This window comes from Delphinapterus leucas, chromosome 17, assembly GCF_059928025.1.
Source record: "Delphinapterus leucas isolate spDelLeu-1000000601 "Yukka" chromosome 17, BTC_Dleu_Yukka2, whole genome shotgun sequence".
Taxonomy (NCBI): domain Eukaryota; kingdom Metazoa; phylum Chordata; class Mammalia; order Artiodactyla; family Monodontidae; genus Delphinapterus; species Delphinapterus leucas.
The window spans coordinates 39,527,134-39,546,701 of NC_143145.1; the positions used below are offsets into that span (position 1 = coordinate 39,527,134).

Here is a 19,568-nt window from a genome sequence, read left to right on the forward strand (position 1 = left end):
CAGTGGACCTGGGAGCACTTGGACAGGGACGGGACAGATGAGAAGGTTTGGGAACCCAAGAGGTGTAGAAAAGAATAATTTCGGGATTCCCTGGCGGTCCAGTGGTTAGGACTTGGCGCTTTCACTGCTGGGGCCTGGGTTCAATCCCCGGTTGGGAAACTAAGATCCAGCAAGCCACAGGGCGTGCCCCCCGCCCCCAAAACAAACAAACAAATAAGAGAGAAGAACAATTTCAAGTATGAGTAAAGCCACTGGGACAGGGGCCTGCGCTGAAAACAGGAAGCAGTTCGATTTGGTTAAAGCACAGTAGACAAAAGCAAAGTGCTAGGGGATGAGACCAGGAATGCAGGCTAGGGCCAGATGGCAGCGAGTCCTCAAAACCAGGCGAGGAATTTGAGCCTTTATCCAAAAAGTTAATGAAGGTTTTTGTGGCAGGATATGACGTGATCAGAGCTGTCGTTAGGAAGATCAAGCTAGAAAAGGCTGGGAGGCTAAAACGGAGGCAGGAAAGCATTCTAGAAAGTACTGCAATAGTCTGGCTGAGCAGTAATGAGGGTCTGATCCACTTCATCTCTAAATCTCATGACAACCCTGTCAGATTGTCATCTTAGGCATTAGTTTGAGAGGTTACTTAGGTCCTACGTGTGGAAGAGTCAAGGTTTGAATCTCAAGGCCTTTCCACATGGAGGTGGAATTATTAGACACACAGGAAGTGACGAGCTGCAAGGATAAAAAAAGAAGCAAAGGAGACTCTGAAATTTCGAGCCTGGGTGACAAAATCTTGTCATTATCAGCAATAAGGACTATGACAAGGTTGATTTTAGGCAGGAAAAGTACTTGCAGGCTGTCCGAATAATCATGTGTTGGCTTGTCCGTCTGGCCTCTCAGCCTCCTGTTTTTATTCAGCCTTTGGTGCTCTGGCCTGCCCTCCATGTGTGTTTGCCTATCCCAGTAGGCAGATTTTTTAAATGTATTATAAAGATTCCCCCCCCCCGCCCCAAATTCAATGAGGTCCTTCTGATTCACCTTGCAGGCCACAGTGCCATCCTTTTGGCATGTCTCCCTCATGGGTGATAGATTAAATCAAGAAACCACCACCACTACACATTCTGTCTTATATTACTGAAGACGTTTTGCCTGCCCTATGTGGTGTGATTATTGTTACGCCGCTCTACAGATGAGGACTCTCAGACTTTGGGGAAACCCACACAAGGTCATGACATTTTCAGCTGACACTCAGTCATGGGTCCTTTGATTACAAATGCCACACATGCTCCTTCCAGTAACCCAGGTTCCGCCCCAAAAGCCACTGCACCCAGTTCACAAGCCCTGGCGACTCTGCTCACCAGTCCCCTGGCAGCAGGCTCAGAATTCTTTCCAAGGGAGTGCTCCAGACAGCCCAGCCACTCTCAAGGCGACAGGAAGCTGGCAAGCAGAGTGAAACCGACTTGCGACCCCAGCAGAAGCATCCTCAATTTCCCTGAATGGACTTGGTCAGGTTCTGATCTTCACTCTCAGGCTGAGACACCACTGTATGTATTCTCTCAGAATGATGAGAAAGATGTCTGGACAGTGAACAGAAGGCAAAGGATGGTCCTCTAGCAGAGGCCAGAAAGAAGGCTGTTCAAAGAGCCACTAGGAGACTTGGTGGCGGGGGGAGGGGTGGACAGGGAGAACAACTGTGTTCCCTTTTATGCCCTAAAGAACATTCTGCATCTCTGAATATAAAGAGACAGGCCTAGCCCAGAGCCTAATTTAGAATGGGCTATGGGGACCTAAACTCTGTGCATAAGGAAGAATCAAGCACTAGAGGGTTAGAAGGCCAGCGTCCAAAAAAGAGGAGAAAATATAAACTGCAAAATGGCTAAATTAATTTTTTAGTGCAACAAACATGATGCTCTTTGTGTTCTGATATGCTCTATTCATTAGGTCTATTAGTCCCTATTTGTAACCATCCTACTCCAACAACTTGGATAATCATTAAAAATATGCTTTGGAAGACTGTTTAAAACATTCCCTGTTTAGCTTCAATACATAAAAGAATACTTTATTCCTACAGCTATTCAAAGACAAAATTGAAACTCATAAAACAGAATGTCTTTTCTAATGAAAGTGAAGAGGCTGTAACAGACTTAACCATTAGAATATAAATTTTGCATTCTACTCAGGAACAGTGTTGCTATATTGTACTTTAGAGTTAAATTTTTTCAATACACCCCAAAACAACAACTTTTGAATTTAAGACAAAAAACATACACTTTTAGTTTGCACACATGGCTTGCAGTTTAGAATAAAAAGCAGCTAAAGTATAACTTGATAGCTAAGTTTTTAAAAAATCTTGTCAAAGTAAAATAAAATGCAATGATATAATCTAAGTACTCTTAGATGAATGTTTTGTAATCATAATGCTGAATTGTTAATGATTTCTCCTTTCCACATATAAAGTGTATGCCATAAATATTCATTACTATGAATCTAGGTAATGTAACATTCTTGAAGGTGACATTAATGTCTGATAGTTACTTTTACCTAAAAGAAAACAGTATTAGATTACTTCAAAAGTAAACAGCCTCTGAAGATCATTGTTCTTAAGCTATTCTCAAAGTAAACTAATGAAAAGATTATCTAGTGAATTAACTGTCGCTAATGTAAATACAAAAATATCTTTAAGATTCTATTCCTGTTTGCATACTTTCTTTAGAACAAATATTAAAATTACCTGAGAGGGACTTCCCTGATGGCACAGTGGTTAAGAATCTGCCTGCCAATGCAGGGGACACGGGTTCGAGCCCTCGTCCAGGAAGATCCCACATGCTGTGGAGCAACTAAGCCCGTGCGTCACAACTACTGAACCTGCGCTCTAGAGCCTGCGAGTTGCAACTACTGAGCCTGTGTGCTACAACTGCTGAAGCCCACACACCTAGAGCCAGTGCTCCACAACAAGAGAAGCCACCACAATGAGAAGCCTGTGCACCGCAATGAAGAGTACCCCCCACTCCCTGAAACTAGAGAAAGCCCACATGCAGCAACGAAGACCCAACACAGCCAAAAGTAAATAAATAAATATTTAAAAAAAAAAGATTATCTGAGAAACTTTCATTTAGTTTCTAAACAGCTGGTAGGGGGAAAAAACTAGGCAAAGAAATATTCTCAGGTAAATAACGAAAGAATCAAAGAAAGCACCTTTTGAAATTTTACTAAATTTTTTAAACATTTTCACAAAAGCTCTCTGGTGTTTCTGTTATTAATTTAAAGTTTGTTCCTCAAGACAAGGAACAAGTGTTCCTCTTGCCACTTTTATCCAACATAGTTTTGTAAGTCCTAGCTACGGCAATCAGAGAAGAAAGAGAAATAAAAGGATTCCAAACTGGAAAAGAAGTTAAACTGTCACTGTTGGCAGATGATATAATACTATACATAGAAAACCCTAAAGATGTTACCAGAAAACTACTAGAGCTCATCAATGAATTTGGTAAAGTTGCAGGTTACAAAATTAATACACAGAAATCTGCTGCATTTCTACACACTAACAACGAAAGATCATACAGAGAAATTCAAGAAACAATCCCATTTACCACTGCATCAAAAAGAAAATACCTAGGAATAAACCTACCTAAGAAGACAAAAGACCTGTACTCTGAAAACTATAAGATGCTGTTTAAAGAAACTGAAGATGACACAATCAGATGGGAAGATATACCATGCTCCTGAACTGGAAGAATCTATACTGTCAAAATGACTATACTACCCAAGGCAATCTACAGATCTGTAGATTCAATGCAATCCCTATCAAATTACCAATGGCATTTTTCACAGAACTACAATAAAAAATCTTAAAATTTGTATGGAGACACAAAAGACCCCAAATAGCCAAAGTAATCTACAGAAAGAAAAATGGAGCTGGAGGAATCAGGCTGCCTGACTTCAGACTATACTACAAAGCTATAGTCATCAAAACAGTATGGTACTGGCACAAAAACAGAAATAGATCAATGGAACAGGATAGAAAGCCCAGATATAAACACACACCTACGGTCAATTAATCTACAACAAAGGAGGCAAGACTGTACAATGGGGGAAAGACAGTCTCTTCAATAAATGGTCCTGGGAAAACTGGACAACTATATGTAAAAAAATAAAATTAGAACATTCTTTAACACCATACACAAAAATAAGCTCAAACTGTATTAAAGACCTAAATGTGAGACTGGACACTATAAAATTCTTAGAGGAAAATATAGGCAGAACACTCTCTGACAAAAATCACAGCAATTATCTTTTTCAATCTGTCTCCCAGAGTAATGGAAATAAAAACAAACAAATGGGACCTAATTAAACTCAAAAGCTTTTGCACAGCAACGGAAACCATAAACAAAACAAAAAGACAATCCACAGATTGAGAGAAAATATTTGCAAATGATGTGACCAACAAGGGATTAGTCTCCAAAATTTCCAAACAGCTCATGTGGCTTAATATCATCAAAACAACCCAATCAAAACATGGGCAGAAGATCTAAACAGACATTTCTCCAAAGAAGACATACAGATGGCCAATAAGCACATGAAAAGATGTTCAACATCACTAATTATTAGAGAAATGCAAATCAAAACTACAAGATATCACCTCACACCAGTCAAAATGGCTATCATAAAAATATCCATAAACAGGGACTTTCCTGGTGGCACAGCGGTTAAGAATCCACCTGCCAATGCAGGTGACATGGGTTCAATCCCTGGTCCAGGTAGATCCCACATGCCACGGAGCAACTAAGCCTGTGCACTACAACTACTGAGCCCGTAACCCACAATTACTGAGCCTGCATGTCACAACTACTGAAGCCTGTGCGCCTAGAGCCCGAGCTCCGCAACAAGAGAAGCCACCACAATGAGAAGCCCATGCACCACAGGGAAGAGTAGCCCCTGCTTGCAGCAACCAGAAAAAGCCCGCACGCAGCAATGAAGACCCAAAGCAGCCAAAAATAAATAAATTTTAAAAAATAAAATAAAATTTAAAAATTAAAAAAAAATCCATAAACAATAAATGCTGGAGAGGCTGTGGAGAAAAGGCACAGCTCCTACCCCTCCTCCACTGTTGGTGGGAATGTAAATTGGTACAGCTACTATGGAGAACAGTATGGAGGTTCCTTAAAAAACTAAAAATAGAGCTACCATATGATCCTGCAAGCCCACTCCTGGGCATATATCCAGATAAAAACATGGTCCAAAAGGATACATGCACCCCAATGTTCACTGCAGCCCTGTTTACAATAGCCAAGACATGGAAGCAACCTAAATGTCCATCAACAGAGGAATGGATAAAGAAGATATGGTACATATATACAATGGAATATTACTCTGCCATTAAAAAGAATGAAATAATGCCATTTGCAGCATCATTCATGAACCTAGAGATTGTCATACTGAGTGAAGTAAGTCAGACAGAGAAAGAGAAGTATATCACTTGTATGTGGAACCTAAAAAGAAATGATACATATGAACTTATTTACAAAACAGACTCACAGACTTAGAGAACGTACTTATGGTTACCAGGGGGAAGGGTGAGGGAAAGGGATATTTACGGAGTTTGGGATTGACATGTACACATTGCTTTATTTAAAATGGATAACCAACAAGGACTTACTGTATAGCACAGGGAACTCTGCTCAGTATTATATGTAACAACCTAAATGGGAAAAGAATTTGAAAAAGAATAGATACATGTATATGTGTAACTGAATCACACTGCTGTACACGTGAGACTATCACAACATTGTTAATCAACTGTACTCCAATGTAAAATAAGAAAAAAATTTTTTAATTGTTTGTTCCTTGTAACTACACTTTGACTTACCACCAAGCCTTCAGTTACTTGTTTTGTTCAATACCTTTTGAAGGAATAAAAATAGCCAGTGTTTTAACTACATAGGCAAGATTCTAAGAAAAGGAAATTAGCATCCGAAATGTGTGAGTCCACAAACCACTGCTACCAAAAGTGTGGGAGACCTGCAGCTTCAGCATCATCCCCAGTGTGTTACTAATGCAGACCCACAAGACCAACTCCAGACCTAATGAATCAAAAGTAAATGTCGGGCTTCCCTGGTGGCGCAGTGGTTGAGAGTCCGCCTGCCGATGCAGGGGACACGGGTTTGTGCCCCGGTCCGGGAAGATCCCACATGCCGCGGAGCGGCTGGGCCCGTGAGCCATGGCTGCTGAGCCTGCGCGTCCGGAGCCTGTGCTCCGCAACGGGAGAGGCCACAACAGTGAGAGGCCGCGTAACGCAAAAAAAAAAAAAAAAAGTAAATGTCAGCAAGACTGACAACTGACCTCTCAGCAGCAAAGCAGAAGTCAAGAGACGTGGAAGGAGCTTCAATGTGTTGAGACAATAACTCTCAACCAAGGATTGAAATATCTTTCAAAAACTCGAGTCAAATAAAGATATTTTCAGGACTTCCCTGGTGGCACAGTGGCTAAGAATCCGCCTGCCAATGCAGGGGATGTGGGTTCGAGCCCTGGTCCAGGAAGATCCCACATGCCGCGGAGCAACTAAGCCCATGCGCCACAACTACTGAACCTGCGCTCTAGAGCCCAGGAGCCACAACTACAGAAGCCCTCGAGCCACAACTACGGAAGCCCGCACGCCTAGAGCCCGTGCTCTGCGACAAGAGAAGCCACCGCAATGAGAAGCCCACGCACCACAACAAAGAGTAGCCCCTGCTCACCGCAACTAGAGAAAAGCCCGCGTGCAGCAATGAAGACCCAATGTAGCCAAAAATAAATAAATAAAATCTATGTTTCTAAAAAATAAAAAATAAATAAAAATAAAAATATTTTCAAAGAAGAACTGTCAGAGTTTGCCACCAACAGATTTCACTAAAGGAAAATGTTTAATATGTACGTCCAACAGAAGGATAGTGATCCTAGACAGCAGGTCTGAGGTGCAAAAGAAAATGATGGATCATGTACTTTCCACATTTGGGGTATTAAAATATCCATTTTTAAAATAAAAATTAGAGTGACTGCAAATAAAGAGAGAAGATGATGGACAGAGGTGTAAATATGTGGGTAACTCTAAGCATACATTGATTGTATAGATCAGTGTCTTGGGTGAATTTTAAAAAAAAAGACACTAACATACAAGAAATGACCAGAGTTAAAGGACTTGTTCAAAAGAAAGGCAAAGATATTATTAAATCTAGACTCTGATAAGTACATATGTTAAAATTTCTTGAGTGAACCACTAAAATAATAGAAATAAAAAATGGCAGATAGGCAAAAAAAAATGGATAAGAAAAAATTCTGGTAATATGAAAGATGGCAACAACAGACAGAAAAACAGAAACAAGGAGTAATATAAGTCCTAATATATTAACCACTGTTAACGTAAATGGGCTAATTTCTCCAGTTAAAGACAAAGATTGCAAGGCTCCCCAACACGGCCACTCATCCTCAAACTCTCTCACATGTCTTACATTCTCCTTCACAGCACCTATCACAATTACGTTCCAATATTTATTTGTGATTACTAATTAATATATATTAATTACTGGTAATTTCTTCTTACTAGACCATAGATTCCATGTTGGCAAGGATTGAGTCTATTTTGAATCACCATTGCATTGCCAGCACCTCACACATTTCCTAACACCCAGGAAGTTCTCAAATCTGTTAAAGGAGGAGGAAAGAAGGAAGGAGGGAAGAAGGAAACTGGATACACAGTGCCATTCCTTCTAGGCATAAATATTCTACAATGATTTTCCTTTGAGACGGGAAGTCCTTATCCATAAGCACAGTTACAGTTTTCTGATCCATAAGCTAGCTGCATTTGATTTCTTACATAGATGACTATGTGTTTTCATACTGAAAATGCTATCCATGTACCCTCATTTTATCTTTAAAATAATTTTTAACAATCAATTAAAAACTCCATTGAGCAGCATACCTTGGGAGAAATGCATTTGTGTTTGAATACTACTTAGTTTTATCCATATTTGCAACTATTTTATGACTTGCTTAAATTGTTTTGTGATACTTTTTTATATTTGCAATTGTTTATTGTTAGAATTTTTAACTCCAATTTAGAGAGGAAAACTGAAGTACTGAGAGCCAACAAGTACTGTTTTGTAGACTGGAATTAAAGCCTCCTATAATTACTATTGGGTGCCCACTGGGCAACAGGATCTCAGCAATAAGGCTGCCGTTAGGTGTCACGTCAGACTAGTAGATGCCCCTGGAATCCGTTCTCCCCTTCTTTCACAGTAATAGGCTTATCTGGATATATCAATGCCCAGCTAAAGATAATATCTCCTAGCTTCCCTTGCAGCTGGGTCGTATGTCTTGTTTCTGGCTACTGGGATATGAGTGACAGCAATGCATACAATTTCCACTTCACATCCTTAAAAAAAATGAAGCTGCTTGTCCTCCAGGTGACTGTTCTCCTTTCTAGCAGGCCAGAACACAAACATGGTGCTGATGAGATGTCTCCAACCACGCAGACAAGGATAACGGAAGCAGCCCCCTACATCCAGAGGAGTCAGCACATTTAGGATGGCACAACTGCCCCACCAGCCTGGGTCGTCTCTGGATGGCCTCACGGAACAAAGCTTGCCAATCCTCCCTAACTGTTAACACAAGCGAGAAGGAAACTGCATTTTTGCACCTCTGTTCACAACACTTTATCTGTACCATAGCAAATACAGAGGTTAAATATTAACACAAAAGAGAAAAGACCAGATTATCAGAGAATCCAATGCCACCTTAAAAGGGGGGGAAGGGGGAGGCTTCCCTGGTGGCGCAGTGGTTGAGAGTCCGCCTGCCGATGCAGGGGACACGGGTTCATGCCCCGGTCCGGGAAGACCCCACATGCCGTGGAGTGGCTGGGCCCGTGAGCCACGGCCGCTGAGCCTGCACATCCAGAGCCTGTGCTCCACAACGGGAGAGGCCACAACAGTGAGAGGCCCACGTACCGCAAAAAAAAAAAAAAAAAACAAGGAGGGGGGGAAGGGGGACACTTATGGCTAGATCAAAATTCAGACAACAAAAAGTACTATCAAAGAAGCAAACCCCTCTTGCAGCACAGCTGGAAGAAGACACACTGTCGCGGCCTGGAGACTTGCTCCTTTTAGTACTGAATGCTATCTCTTTTCTGAAGCTGGCCTCACCAGGCTGTCTTTAAGAAAAGCTATTAAGTACTCAAATCACTGACATTCATAATTTAGTGTCCTCTACAGGAAAAGAATACATAGGCCTCAGGATAGGAGTATTCATTTCCATGAGGATTATATTTCCCCATCGAATATTAATAAATTGGCATTCTGGTTTTATGTGTCAGTCTACTATAAGTTTAGTCAGTGTGAATCAGCCATTCAACTTTAGGGCATTGACAAGATCCAATCTCTGGTCCAGCAAGGTTGAGGAAAGGCCAAACTCTGATGCGTCCCATCTGGCCTTACCCAGGTAACCCCCTAAGTGATTCTTTTCTTCCAACCAATAACACCTCCACTTCGGCAGCCCCAAGCCCTCTACTGTTAGTCAACAAAGATGTCAGCACCTACCTGTACCAAGCGTTATTTCTTCACCATCCCTCACCATGGAACCAACTAGCTATGTAATTTTAGCAGCTCAAAGGTTAATAAAAACACTCAAGCTTATTTTTAATAATAATTTGAAATTATATTTCCTCAAGCAATTTTTGGCCCCTACATATGTCCCTGAGAAATAATTTTCCCTTGGAAGCTGCAGCCTCAAAGAGGCAACTCTAAACCTTTAAAAGTTTGTTAGACTGGGAATTCCCTAGTGGTCCAACAGTTAGGACTCTGCACTTCCACTGCAGGGGGCACAGGTTCAAATCCCTTATGGTGGGGGGCGGTGGGGGGGAGTTTGTTAGGACCAAATGAAGAAGTGTGATCTTTGCTTAATTTTTATTTTGCTTCAGGTAAAAAACCAGTTTACAGCTGTTTAAGAACTCTCATCAAGGCTCCAGAAAGCTCTGTTAAAAGAGCCAAGGGAGCCGGGAGGAAGTGGAGAAAGCAGTGAGTTATTAGGGCTCACCCATTATTTCCGCTAGCATCCCTTTATGAACAACAGTATATCTGCCACAACGGGGGTGCAGTGGGAAGGGAAAAATGAGTCCTCTTCCTTCATGACAAAGATTCAACATAAGCTGACAAAACAAATAGATCACACATTTAGTTAATATACACATCACGGTGCAAAACTCATGTTAACCACTTTAACACTTGATGCTTTGTTAGTTCATTAGACGTATCTAAAGTGGGACCCAGAGAGATTGACGTTAATAAACACTATGATGGCAATCTTTATTTCTTGGTCTTTAAAATGTTCTGATGAGGGAATTCCCTGGCAGTCCAGTGGTTAGGGCTCGGCACTCTCACTGCCGAGGGCCTGAGTTCGATCTCTGGTCAAGTAACTAAGATCTCCCAAGCTGCGCGGCATGGCCAAAAAAAAAAGTAAACGGTTCGGATGAACATCTGATAACACAAGATAAAAGTTTAAAAAGGCATTAAATACCACTGAAATCTTCACCAGACAATATTTCATAGAACTTCCCTTGATCCTTTACATTTGGGGGTAGGGAGGCCTATACTTTTAAAAAGGGGTTCATTAGACATCTCTCAAAAATCCAGTATCCCTCTCTGTCCAAATCTGTTCGATTCCTGAATTCAGACGTAGAAAATCTGGATGGCAATGGTATCACTGACTAACTGATCAAAGTTCCCATCCATATTATTTGCATCATTAGCAAATGAGAGACCTATGCTGGGAAGAACTGACATTGCTACATCTCCTATCTGGAAGGCTGTACCACACCCTGCCTGGTTTCCCAGCCATCTATAAAAGAGCCTGCCCTTTCAATCTTCCTTAAAAACTGCTTTCACCCTATCACACCTGTTCATAATTCTTCAGTGCCTCCCCACTGCCTACAGAATAAAATCCATACTCTTTAGCTTATAATTTCAGTCTTTTACAATCTAATACAGTAGGGAAAACATAAGGTAGTAAGGATTACAGAAATATTATGAATTAGCCCCTATTTTTGCCCTGGACTTACAGACCAAGTTCAAGAGTCTGACAGCTGGAAAGAAACTATTAATCTTAAAGGAGCATATCACCACCTATCGTGCCTGACCCCAGGGTTGCTTTGAGGTCTCAATAAGAACAAATATGAAGTCCACCGAAAACTATCAATCACTCTACAAATGCAAGATGTCGGTTTTACTATCCAGTATTACTATACAGACAAAAATCAACAGTTATTGCACCAGGACTTCTAAGGACACAAAAAGAACCCACCAGGCTTGGGTACACAAGCAAGCTGTGACTTTCAAAGTGAACTAGTTGATTATTTGACAGGCCAGGTCATAAAGCCAATGAGACCAGCTACCCTGAGATCTTTCATCCTTTATAACCTGATATATGGCCAACTCCCCTATGAATAATGCCTGGCACAAAGAAGCATTCAGTATGTACTTGCTGAATAACTAACCTCCTAAAACACACCTGGATTATAATAAAAAGGATGATATGCACAAAGGGGGACCTATCCCAGGTGTCAATGACAGATTCTTCCAACTACCAGGACCACTTTTAAAAACACAGTAAGAAAATTACCTGATAAAACGATGAAAGAAACTACAAAGCAAAAAGTATGCTTGAGTGTATAGGGAGAAACTCAGGTCCTGATGGCAAAACACAAGAAATGCAGGCTTTAGCATAAAGAGTATAGCAGGGATTTTTCATTGTATTATTCTCCAAACATTCTTCCCTCCTCCTCCCAGTAACAGTCTCTGATGCCTCATCCCTCCACTCTCAAGCTGGTGTTTTAAATTAATCCCACCTCTGGCTCACATCTCTCCTAGTCAATAAATAGTTCAAGGGAAGCATATCCCAGACCTAAATTCATCAGTATAACTCTAGTCACATAACCCTGGCCTATGTGGCTCAGGGGTGGACAGATAATTTACATTTATCAAATCTGAATGAATCTCAGGACCCAGGGCTTAAGTACTGGCTGGCCATTTGTATCCTAAAGGAAGATAACCTGAAAGGGGAAGGGATGGGAGAAAGGGGGAAAGGGGTGTGGTGGAAACCACTGCACTTGTTAATTGTGTAAGCCAATTTAAGTTGACTTGAAACACACAGGTCATGAAATACACACATCTCCCTGATATAAGCCAACATTTTTTACGAGTAAGATAACAAGCTCATATTTGTGCTTGAGAAAAATACCTCTGGAAACTGCATTTGTAATGGACTGAAAAAAAAAATGGATTATTGATGGCAAGGCTAGAAGCAGGGAGACCAGTTATGATTCTATTATAATAGCCAAGTGAGTGCTAATGAGAGCCTAAACGAGGGAAACGGTAGCAAGAATAAGAACAGGACAGAATAAGGTAATCAGGAGGTTGAGCAAAAATCAATAGGACATGGAGACGGAATAAAGGAAGAGATTCAGATGGCAAGGGAAACAGAGGCAGCTAAACTGGGAAATGTAGATAGAAGGTGAAAGAGATGTGGTGCTCTAAGGACAATGGTGCTCCAAGGACAAAGGACGACCCTGCCTGAAAATGTTTCAGCATTACACCCACTACCGGACTCTTAATCTCCCTCACCACGTTGCCATGGTTACGAAATTCCTGAGCCCACCTGGGCAACTTGGGACCAGTCTCAAATAAGGACCCACGTGGGCAACGGGACCTGTCCCAAATAAGGAAAGGTATATGCCCTGTCCCACTCCCACCCTATAGAAGGAAGGTATATGAGCCTCGACCAATCAGGAAACAAAATTTTCACCTCAGACCATTCCTTTGCTTTCTGGCTATAAAAACTGATCAACAGCACATGTTCGGGCTTGACTCTCCCAGACTATTAGGAAGTCGGCCTGCTCTTCTGGCAGCGACCCTTCCCTCTAACAAATTCTATGTTCTTTACATTCTGCCTTGTGTCTGGAAATTCTTTTCCAACCCACGTTTGGACCACAACAAGAGAGACTCGAGTATGTGCAAATTTGGGGAGAAAGTTAATGGATTCAGGCTTAGAATATTAAGTTTTGTTGAAGAAGGAGAGGAAACCTCAGAAGCCTGCATAGCAATCATTCTACTTTAAGTATTTCTTTCATATCACGATCCCTCTGGAAACCGGGACAAGTCAGTCCTCATTCTCTGTGAAGATGGATAGGCACCTTACTTGTCTTTCTATAAACATTTGTAGCTATTAAAGGTTATGTGATAAATCAACTTTTTTTTAGGTCTAATGATTAAACTGCCTTTTAAAATAAACACCTCTACCTCACATCGTTAACACAAAACTTAGAGATAGACCACAGATGTAAATATAAAAGCTAAAGCCATAAGGCTTCTGAAGAAAATATAAGAGAATATCTTTACAACTTCAGGGTAGGCAAAGATTCTTAGAACACAGAAAGTACTGACCATAAAAGAAAACAATGACAAGTTGAACTTAATTGAAATTAAAAACTCCAGTTCATCAAAATATACCATTAAGAAAATGAGTGGGCAAGCCACACACTGAGAGAAAATATTCACAAGGTATATGTTTAACAAAGGACTGGTATCCAAAATATAGAGAGTTCTTACAAATCAGTAGGAAAAAAAAAGACAAAACCCAATTTAAAAAATGGGAAATCAATAGCACTTCACAAAGGAAGAGATATAACTAGCCAAGAAGCAAAGATAAACTGTTCCACCTCATTAGCCATGAGGGAAACTCAAACTAAAGCCACCAGGAGCTACCACTAAACGCCCACTGAACTTCATACACTGATGCCTGGAGTGTAAAATGGCAACTTGGAAAACCCCTTGGCAGTTTCTTACAGAGTTAAAACACACAACGGGGCTTCCCTGGTGGCGCAGTGGTTGAGGGTCCGCCTGCCGATGCAGGGGACACAGGTTCGTGCCCCGGTCTGGGATGATCCCACATGCTGCGGAGTGGCTGGGCCCGTGAGCCATGGCTGCTGGGCCTGCGCGTCCGGAACCTGTGCTCCGCAACGGGAGAGGCCGCAACAGTGAGAGGCCCGCGTACTGCAAAAAAAACCAACCAAACAAACAAAAAAAACCCACACAACGACCAGGAATTCCACTGCTAAGTATTTATTCAAGAGAAATAAAAACAAATGTCCACAAAGTCTTTTTTGCAAGAATGTTCAGAGCAGATTTATCCATAATAGCCCCAAAATGGAAATAACCCAAATGTCCATCATCTGGCAAATGAATAAACAGACTGTGGTATATTCATACAACAATACTCAGCAATAAAAAGGTACAATCTATTGATACACTCCAAAACCATGAATGAATCTAAGACATTTTGCTAAGTTAAAGAAACCCAATACAAAAGAATACATACAGTATAATTCCATTTATATGAATAGGCAAAACTCACCTATGGGGTCGGGGTGTCTGTGGAGGGGTATACTGGAAGAGGCACAAGGGAACATTCTGGGGTTTTGGAAATGTTCTCTAAGGGTGTGGGTTACAAAGGTGCATGCATTGGTCATGTCAATGAACTGTACACCTAATATCTGTGATTTTCACCATATGTAAATTATGCCTCAATTTAAAAAAGGAAAACTTAAAAGAAAGCAAAACAAACAGATCTCTAATACAAATACCTGAAATCAATATGCTTTTTTTTTTTTTACTGGACTGAAGGAAACCTTTATAATTCCAAGGCAAAAACAAAACACACACTCAACTTTTAAAAGGTTAAACTGTGGAAACAGCACAGACCAAAAACATCACTCAAACCACAAGCCAACCTTAAGTAAATCACCTAAGGTCTCTTAGCCTCAGTTTTCATCTATGAAACGGGAATAAAAAAATCTACCTCACCAAGACATAAAAATTAAGCTTATGCAAAGCACTGCAGAGAGGGGACTTCCTGGCAGTCCAATGGTTAAGACTCTGTCTGCACTTCCACTGCAGGGGGCGTGGGTTTGATCCCTGGTCGGGGACCCAAGATCCCACATGCGGCGCCACGCGGCCAAAAATTTTAAAAGAGTTTTTAAAAATAAAATTTTAAAAAAAGCATTGTAGAGAAAAATGTTGCCTACTATTCCAGTTCTCCAAGGATCAAGACATTAGGCACTGTAGTCACCCGCTGACTGTGGGCCTGAGAGGAATTCAGGATGGAGACAAACAGGAAGCAGTCTGTGCTTTGAATGCCCCGAGAATACGTATCTAAGGAAAAATTTCAGTGACCCCAGATTCCTGCATCTTCCCATACATAGAAAAGCACTAAAATCATCAACTTGAGACGCCTGTTCTTTGTGATTAATAGCCACCTTTTGATTTCGACTACAGGTTTTTTCACAGCAAAGAATTCATATATCCTGGCTCCTCTCCTCCCTTATCTTTTCAGAACGGTTTCTCCGAGCTGAGAGGCTGTCTTCTGGGTTACCTTACACAGTAAGACACTGAATAAACTCAACTCGCAGTTCTTACGTTGTTCGTTTTGGTTTTTTTCAAGTCAAGATATCTAGGGAATTCCCTGGAGGTCCAGTGGTTAGGACTCTGTGCTTTCACTGCCGAGGGTGCAGGTTTGACCCCTGGCCGGGGAACTAAGATCCCACAAGCCGTGGGATGCGGCCAAAAAAAAAAAAAGAAAACAAAGATATTTAGTATAGTCCCTGGAACACAGGACCTTAGTAAATGGTCATGGTAGGAAACAAGTAGAAGATGTGTAAAAAAAGATCCACTTTACCTATCCTTTCTAGTGGACTCTTTTTTGAATACCTATCTATACTCCTACCCTTTTGTTTTCCTGAAAACTCTCCCCCTTGGGGTGAGGGGGTACGGTAAGGAGGAAGAGATGCCTTATTCTTTGGCTCCTTCATCTTAAAAACTGTCATGTTAATCAATGTTTTGGATAACCAAATTATATTTAAAGGTATGAGGGACACTCACTATTTTTTAAAAAAAAGTTTAAATTGTTTTGTGAAATGCAGAAGACTTATAAAGATGACCGGCAGGTTTCCCAGATATGAGGTTTACCTAAAGTGGCATTCTTATTCACATTTGCTGGAAAGCTTTCTAATTATCTTTCAAAAAGCCATATATTTCCAAATGCTAAAACGTGCATACCAATAATTACTTTCCCCAAAAAAGCATGCTCAAGCCATAGACAGAGTATGTGAGTGCTCACCTTTTATCACACCAATACTGGTTAGTTGGATTACAGCCAACAGCAGGGCTCAAAGTAGATTTATCTTTCCTGTAGATCATGTAGTCCACTTGCCTAATGCAGTGCCCTAGATTTTACAAATTACATTCACTGATGTACTTGCAAGTCTGCAGATTTAAACATTTTCAAGGAGGACACAAGACATGTGTATAAAATTATCCGTCTTGATCATCAATAAAAGCACTATTTCGAGGCCACCCACTATCCTTCCGCTGTAATTTTAAATTTCTGTAAAGATTTCTTTGCTTTTAGCAAAATCAGGGTTGAGCCAATACGCAGATGTTCTATCTGCATTCACACCGCACAGTAAGAACCCACACATACCAAAGATCTGTTTGAAAGCTTTTAAGGCCAAATATTTCTATTGTGTGGCCTGTGATAGGCACAGACTAAAGGAAACTTGAAACTATAAATAGCACAGAGAACACCATGTGGGGCGGGGGGGAGGGGGATGTTCTGCTTAAAATGACACAACAAACGAGTTCACAATTCGACATAATGTCCATATACATCAAAAAACTGAATTATGAACCGACCAAAAAACTATGATGACTAAGAAGAAAAGAATTTATTCCCACCGAAAAGTTCTATATGCCATCTTACTACCACTTTTAAGGTGTTTCCTCATGATGCAGAGATATTCACTGCAAAAAGGCTCGGGTCTAACTCTTCCATCATGATGTGACCAAAACCGAAATGCAGTGGAATCCGACTCAGTGCAGTCTTCGGGGTGCCAACAACCAACCGGGAGCTGGCACAGGGCAAGATTCCCTCACTGCCCCTAATAATCACTGCTCCCCATACAAATAAGATCTTAAAAGCTCCAACCTAAAGACAAACCAGATTTGCCTCCTCCGGTGTCGGCTAAGAAGGTACAGGGATCATCTGTAAAGGGGCAGGAAAGCCAGTGGGTGTAAAATGGCTGCCCCGGGCAGACTGAAATGCAATATATCACAGGCAAATCCCTTCCTAGAGTAAGGGCTTTACAACAAACGTGTGGGTAAAGAGCCTCCAACCATTTCCACTCGGGATGTGAAGGTGCGCAGGAGACTGGACAGCAAACCCGAGGCCAGATGCGGCCTGGGAGAATAGGCACGCGGGCCCGCAACCCGGGCCGACAACTGGGGGTAGCACGAGGTGCCGGTCACCGCCTCGACGTTTGTCGGGACCCGTCGAAACACAAAGCCCAGCGGGTGCTGCTAAGAAGAAAGGAAAGGAAAGCACGTGCTCCGCAGACCGGATCGGAGTTCTCTGACCACCGAGTGCACTTTCACCGGAAACCGCGGACCTCCCCACGGCCGAGCCGGCTCCCAGCCGAGAGCTTTCCGGCGCTCCCTGCTCTGGGCGCCCCCTGCCTTCCCGCACCCCCGAAACGCCCCGAACTCCCGGCCCTGATTGCACCCCTCGCCACAGGTTGGCTGAGCCCGGGGCATCGCTGACCCGCTCGCCCGGAGAATTAAGTTTCTAATAATATAACTTTAGGCGGATTAGTGCTGGCATCACCCAACCCCGAAGCCGCACCGGGAACCAACTAGAGGTCGTGAAAAGTGAGGCGGGGGCGCGGGCCGGAGTCCCTGCGAGGTGCGGGGCGCCCGCCCTCCTCCCTGGCAGGTGCGCCCCGGGGCTCGCCAAGGCGCGCCGCGCTCACCAGGTACCAGACGCCGAGCAGGATGGTGCCGGTGCGGACATGGCAGCACAGGCAGCAGCTGTTGGAGTAGAACCGCGTCCAGGGGGCCACCATCTTCATCGCTCGGGCCGCCGGCGCAGTGGCGCGAGCGCGCGCCCAACTTTGCAGGAGCTTCGGCCGCGTTGGTCCGGGCTCGCCGCGCGGCTACTGCCGGCTCCTCGGCCGCTCCCGCTCGCGCTCCCAGCGCCGCTCGCCGCCCGCCGGCCCTCGCTCCGCGCCTCTCCCGATAGCTCGGAGCAGCTGCTTCGGCCGGACCCAGCGCTTGGAAGGCTGCGGGAGAAGGAGGAGGAGCAGGAGGGGGCGGAGCGGCTCGCGGACCACGTGACGGGCGCCCGGGCCCCGTGATGTCACCGCGGGCTCCGGCCAGCGGCTGGCGCCGACGGCCCATTGTAAATAGATAAATCATCTTGCACTCGGCTGCTCGCGTAGTCGGCCCCCAGTGGAGTTCCTCTTTCATTTGGTCATTTGTGTAACTCTGTCGTGGATTCGAGATTCTTTTACAGTCTAGTTGGTTGTGGGGTTGTTTTCTCCTTCCACTTGTATCTTGCAGATAATCTGTAGGTGCCATCACTGTTATCTTGTAGACTGGATGAAGGGGGGAAAACGATAGGGGTGATTCCAGCCAACTGCAGTGCTTTGAAACACTGCTGAACCTGCCAAGAGCAATTTGTCTCCGCTTCTCAGCTCAATTACTGTGGTAGTAATCTTTTCCCAAAAAACAGGCTGCGTGTCAAGGACATCCTTGCTGTGCTTCAGGTAGCATTTTTAATCATAACTGCAGCTCTAAACAATCATCAAGCCAATTACTGCCACACGGTCTCTGTGTAAGTGAATAAGGTAAGGAGTCCCGGGAAAAAGAGAACGAGGCGTGGCTTTCTTGACATAAGAGAAGCCATTTTTGGCCTAAGACATTTTGTGATCTAAGACTGACCACAGTGCTTGTCCTTGAACAGGCCTCAGCAATAATGATCTTAAGGGAACACAAGAACAAACTTATCAGGCAAGAGAAGTAACAATAGCAAAGATAAATCAGTTGTAGGACTTCCCTGGTGGCACAGTGGTTAAGAATCTGCCTGCCAATGCAGGGGACACGGGTTTGGGAAGATCCCACACACCGTGGAGCAACTAAGCCTGTGTGCCACAACTACTGAGCCTGCGCTCTAGAGCCCGTGAGCCACAACTACTGAACCCACATGCCGCAACTACTGAAGCCCAGGCACCTAGAGCCCGTGCTCCACAAGAGAAGCCACCACAATGAGAAGCCTGCACGCCGCAACGAAGACCAGCCCCCGCTCGCCGCAACTAGAGAAAGCCTGCACGCAGCAACAAAGACCCAGCACAGCCAAAAATAAATAAATAAACAAATAAATAATACAAATAAATTTCTAAAAAAAGAAGATAAATCAGTTGTAAAGACTCCCAGTTCTGTTTCAATGGTAAAGATTAACCTGAAGCACTTTCTTAAGCTGTTTCGCAGAATTTAAAACCCCCTCGAGCACTCAACCACCCTCTAAGGGATGATGATGTCGACCTTTTCTGACCCTCAGGACTTCAATCAACTAAAGCTTGGACTCTGTGGCCGCCAAGCCGCTTCATGACTATGCATGTACCCTTAGCTTAAAATTTCCCCAATTTTGCTATTGAGAAGACACTGCTTTGGGGA

The 19,568-nt window shown here is 43.0% G+C and overlaps 1 protein-coding gene across 3 annotated transcripts in view; it reads right to left on the reverse strand.

Annotated features, from left to right (window-relative positions):
- LAPTM4B (lysosomal protein transmembrane 4 beta) overlaps nt 1-18,191 on the reverse strand; it is a 69,036-nt gene extending 50,845 nt beyond the window's left edge. For 2 of the 3 annotated variants that reach the window (XM_022584734.2, XM_089898873.1), the window contains exon 1: nt 17,867-18,191. In XM_022584734.2, coding sequence (XP_022440442.1) covers nt 17,867-17,965 — 99 coding nt within the window. In that variant the 5' untranslated portion in view covers nt 17,966-18,191. The remainder of the gene's footprint in view (nt 1-17,866) is intronic. The other variant, XM_022584735.2, reaches the window with a different exon arrangement.
- Between the last annotated feature and the right edge of the window lie 1,377 nt (nt 18,192-19,568).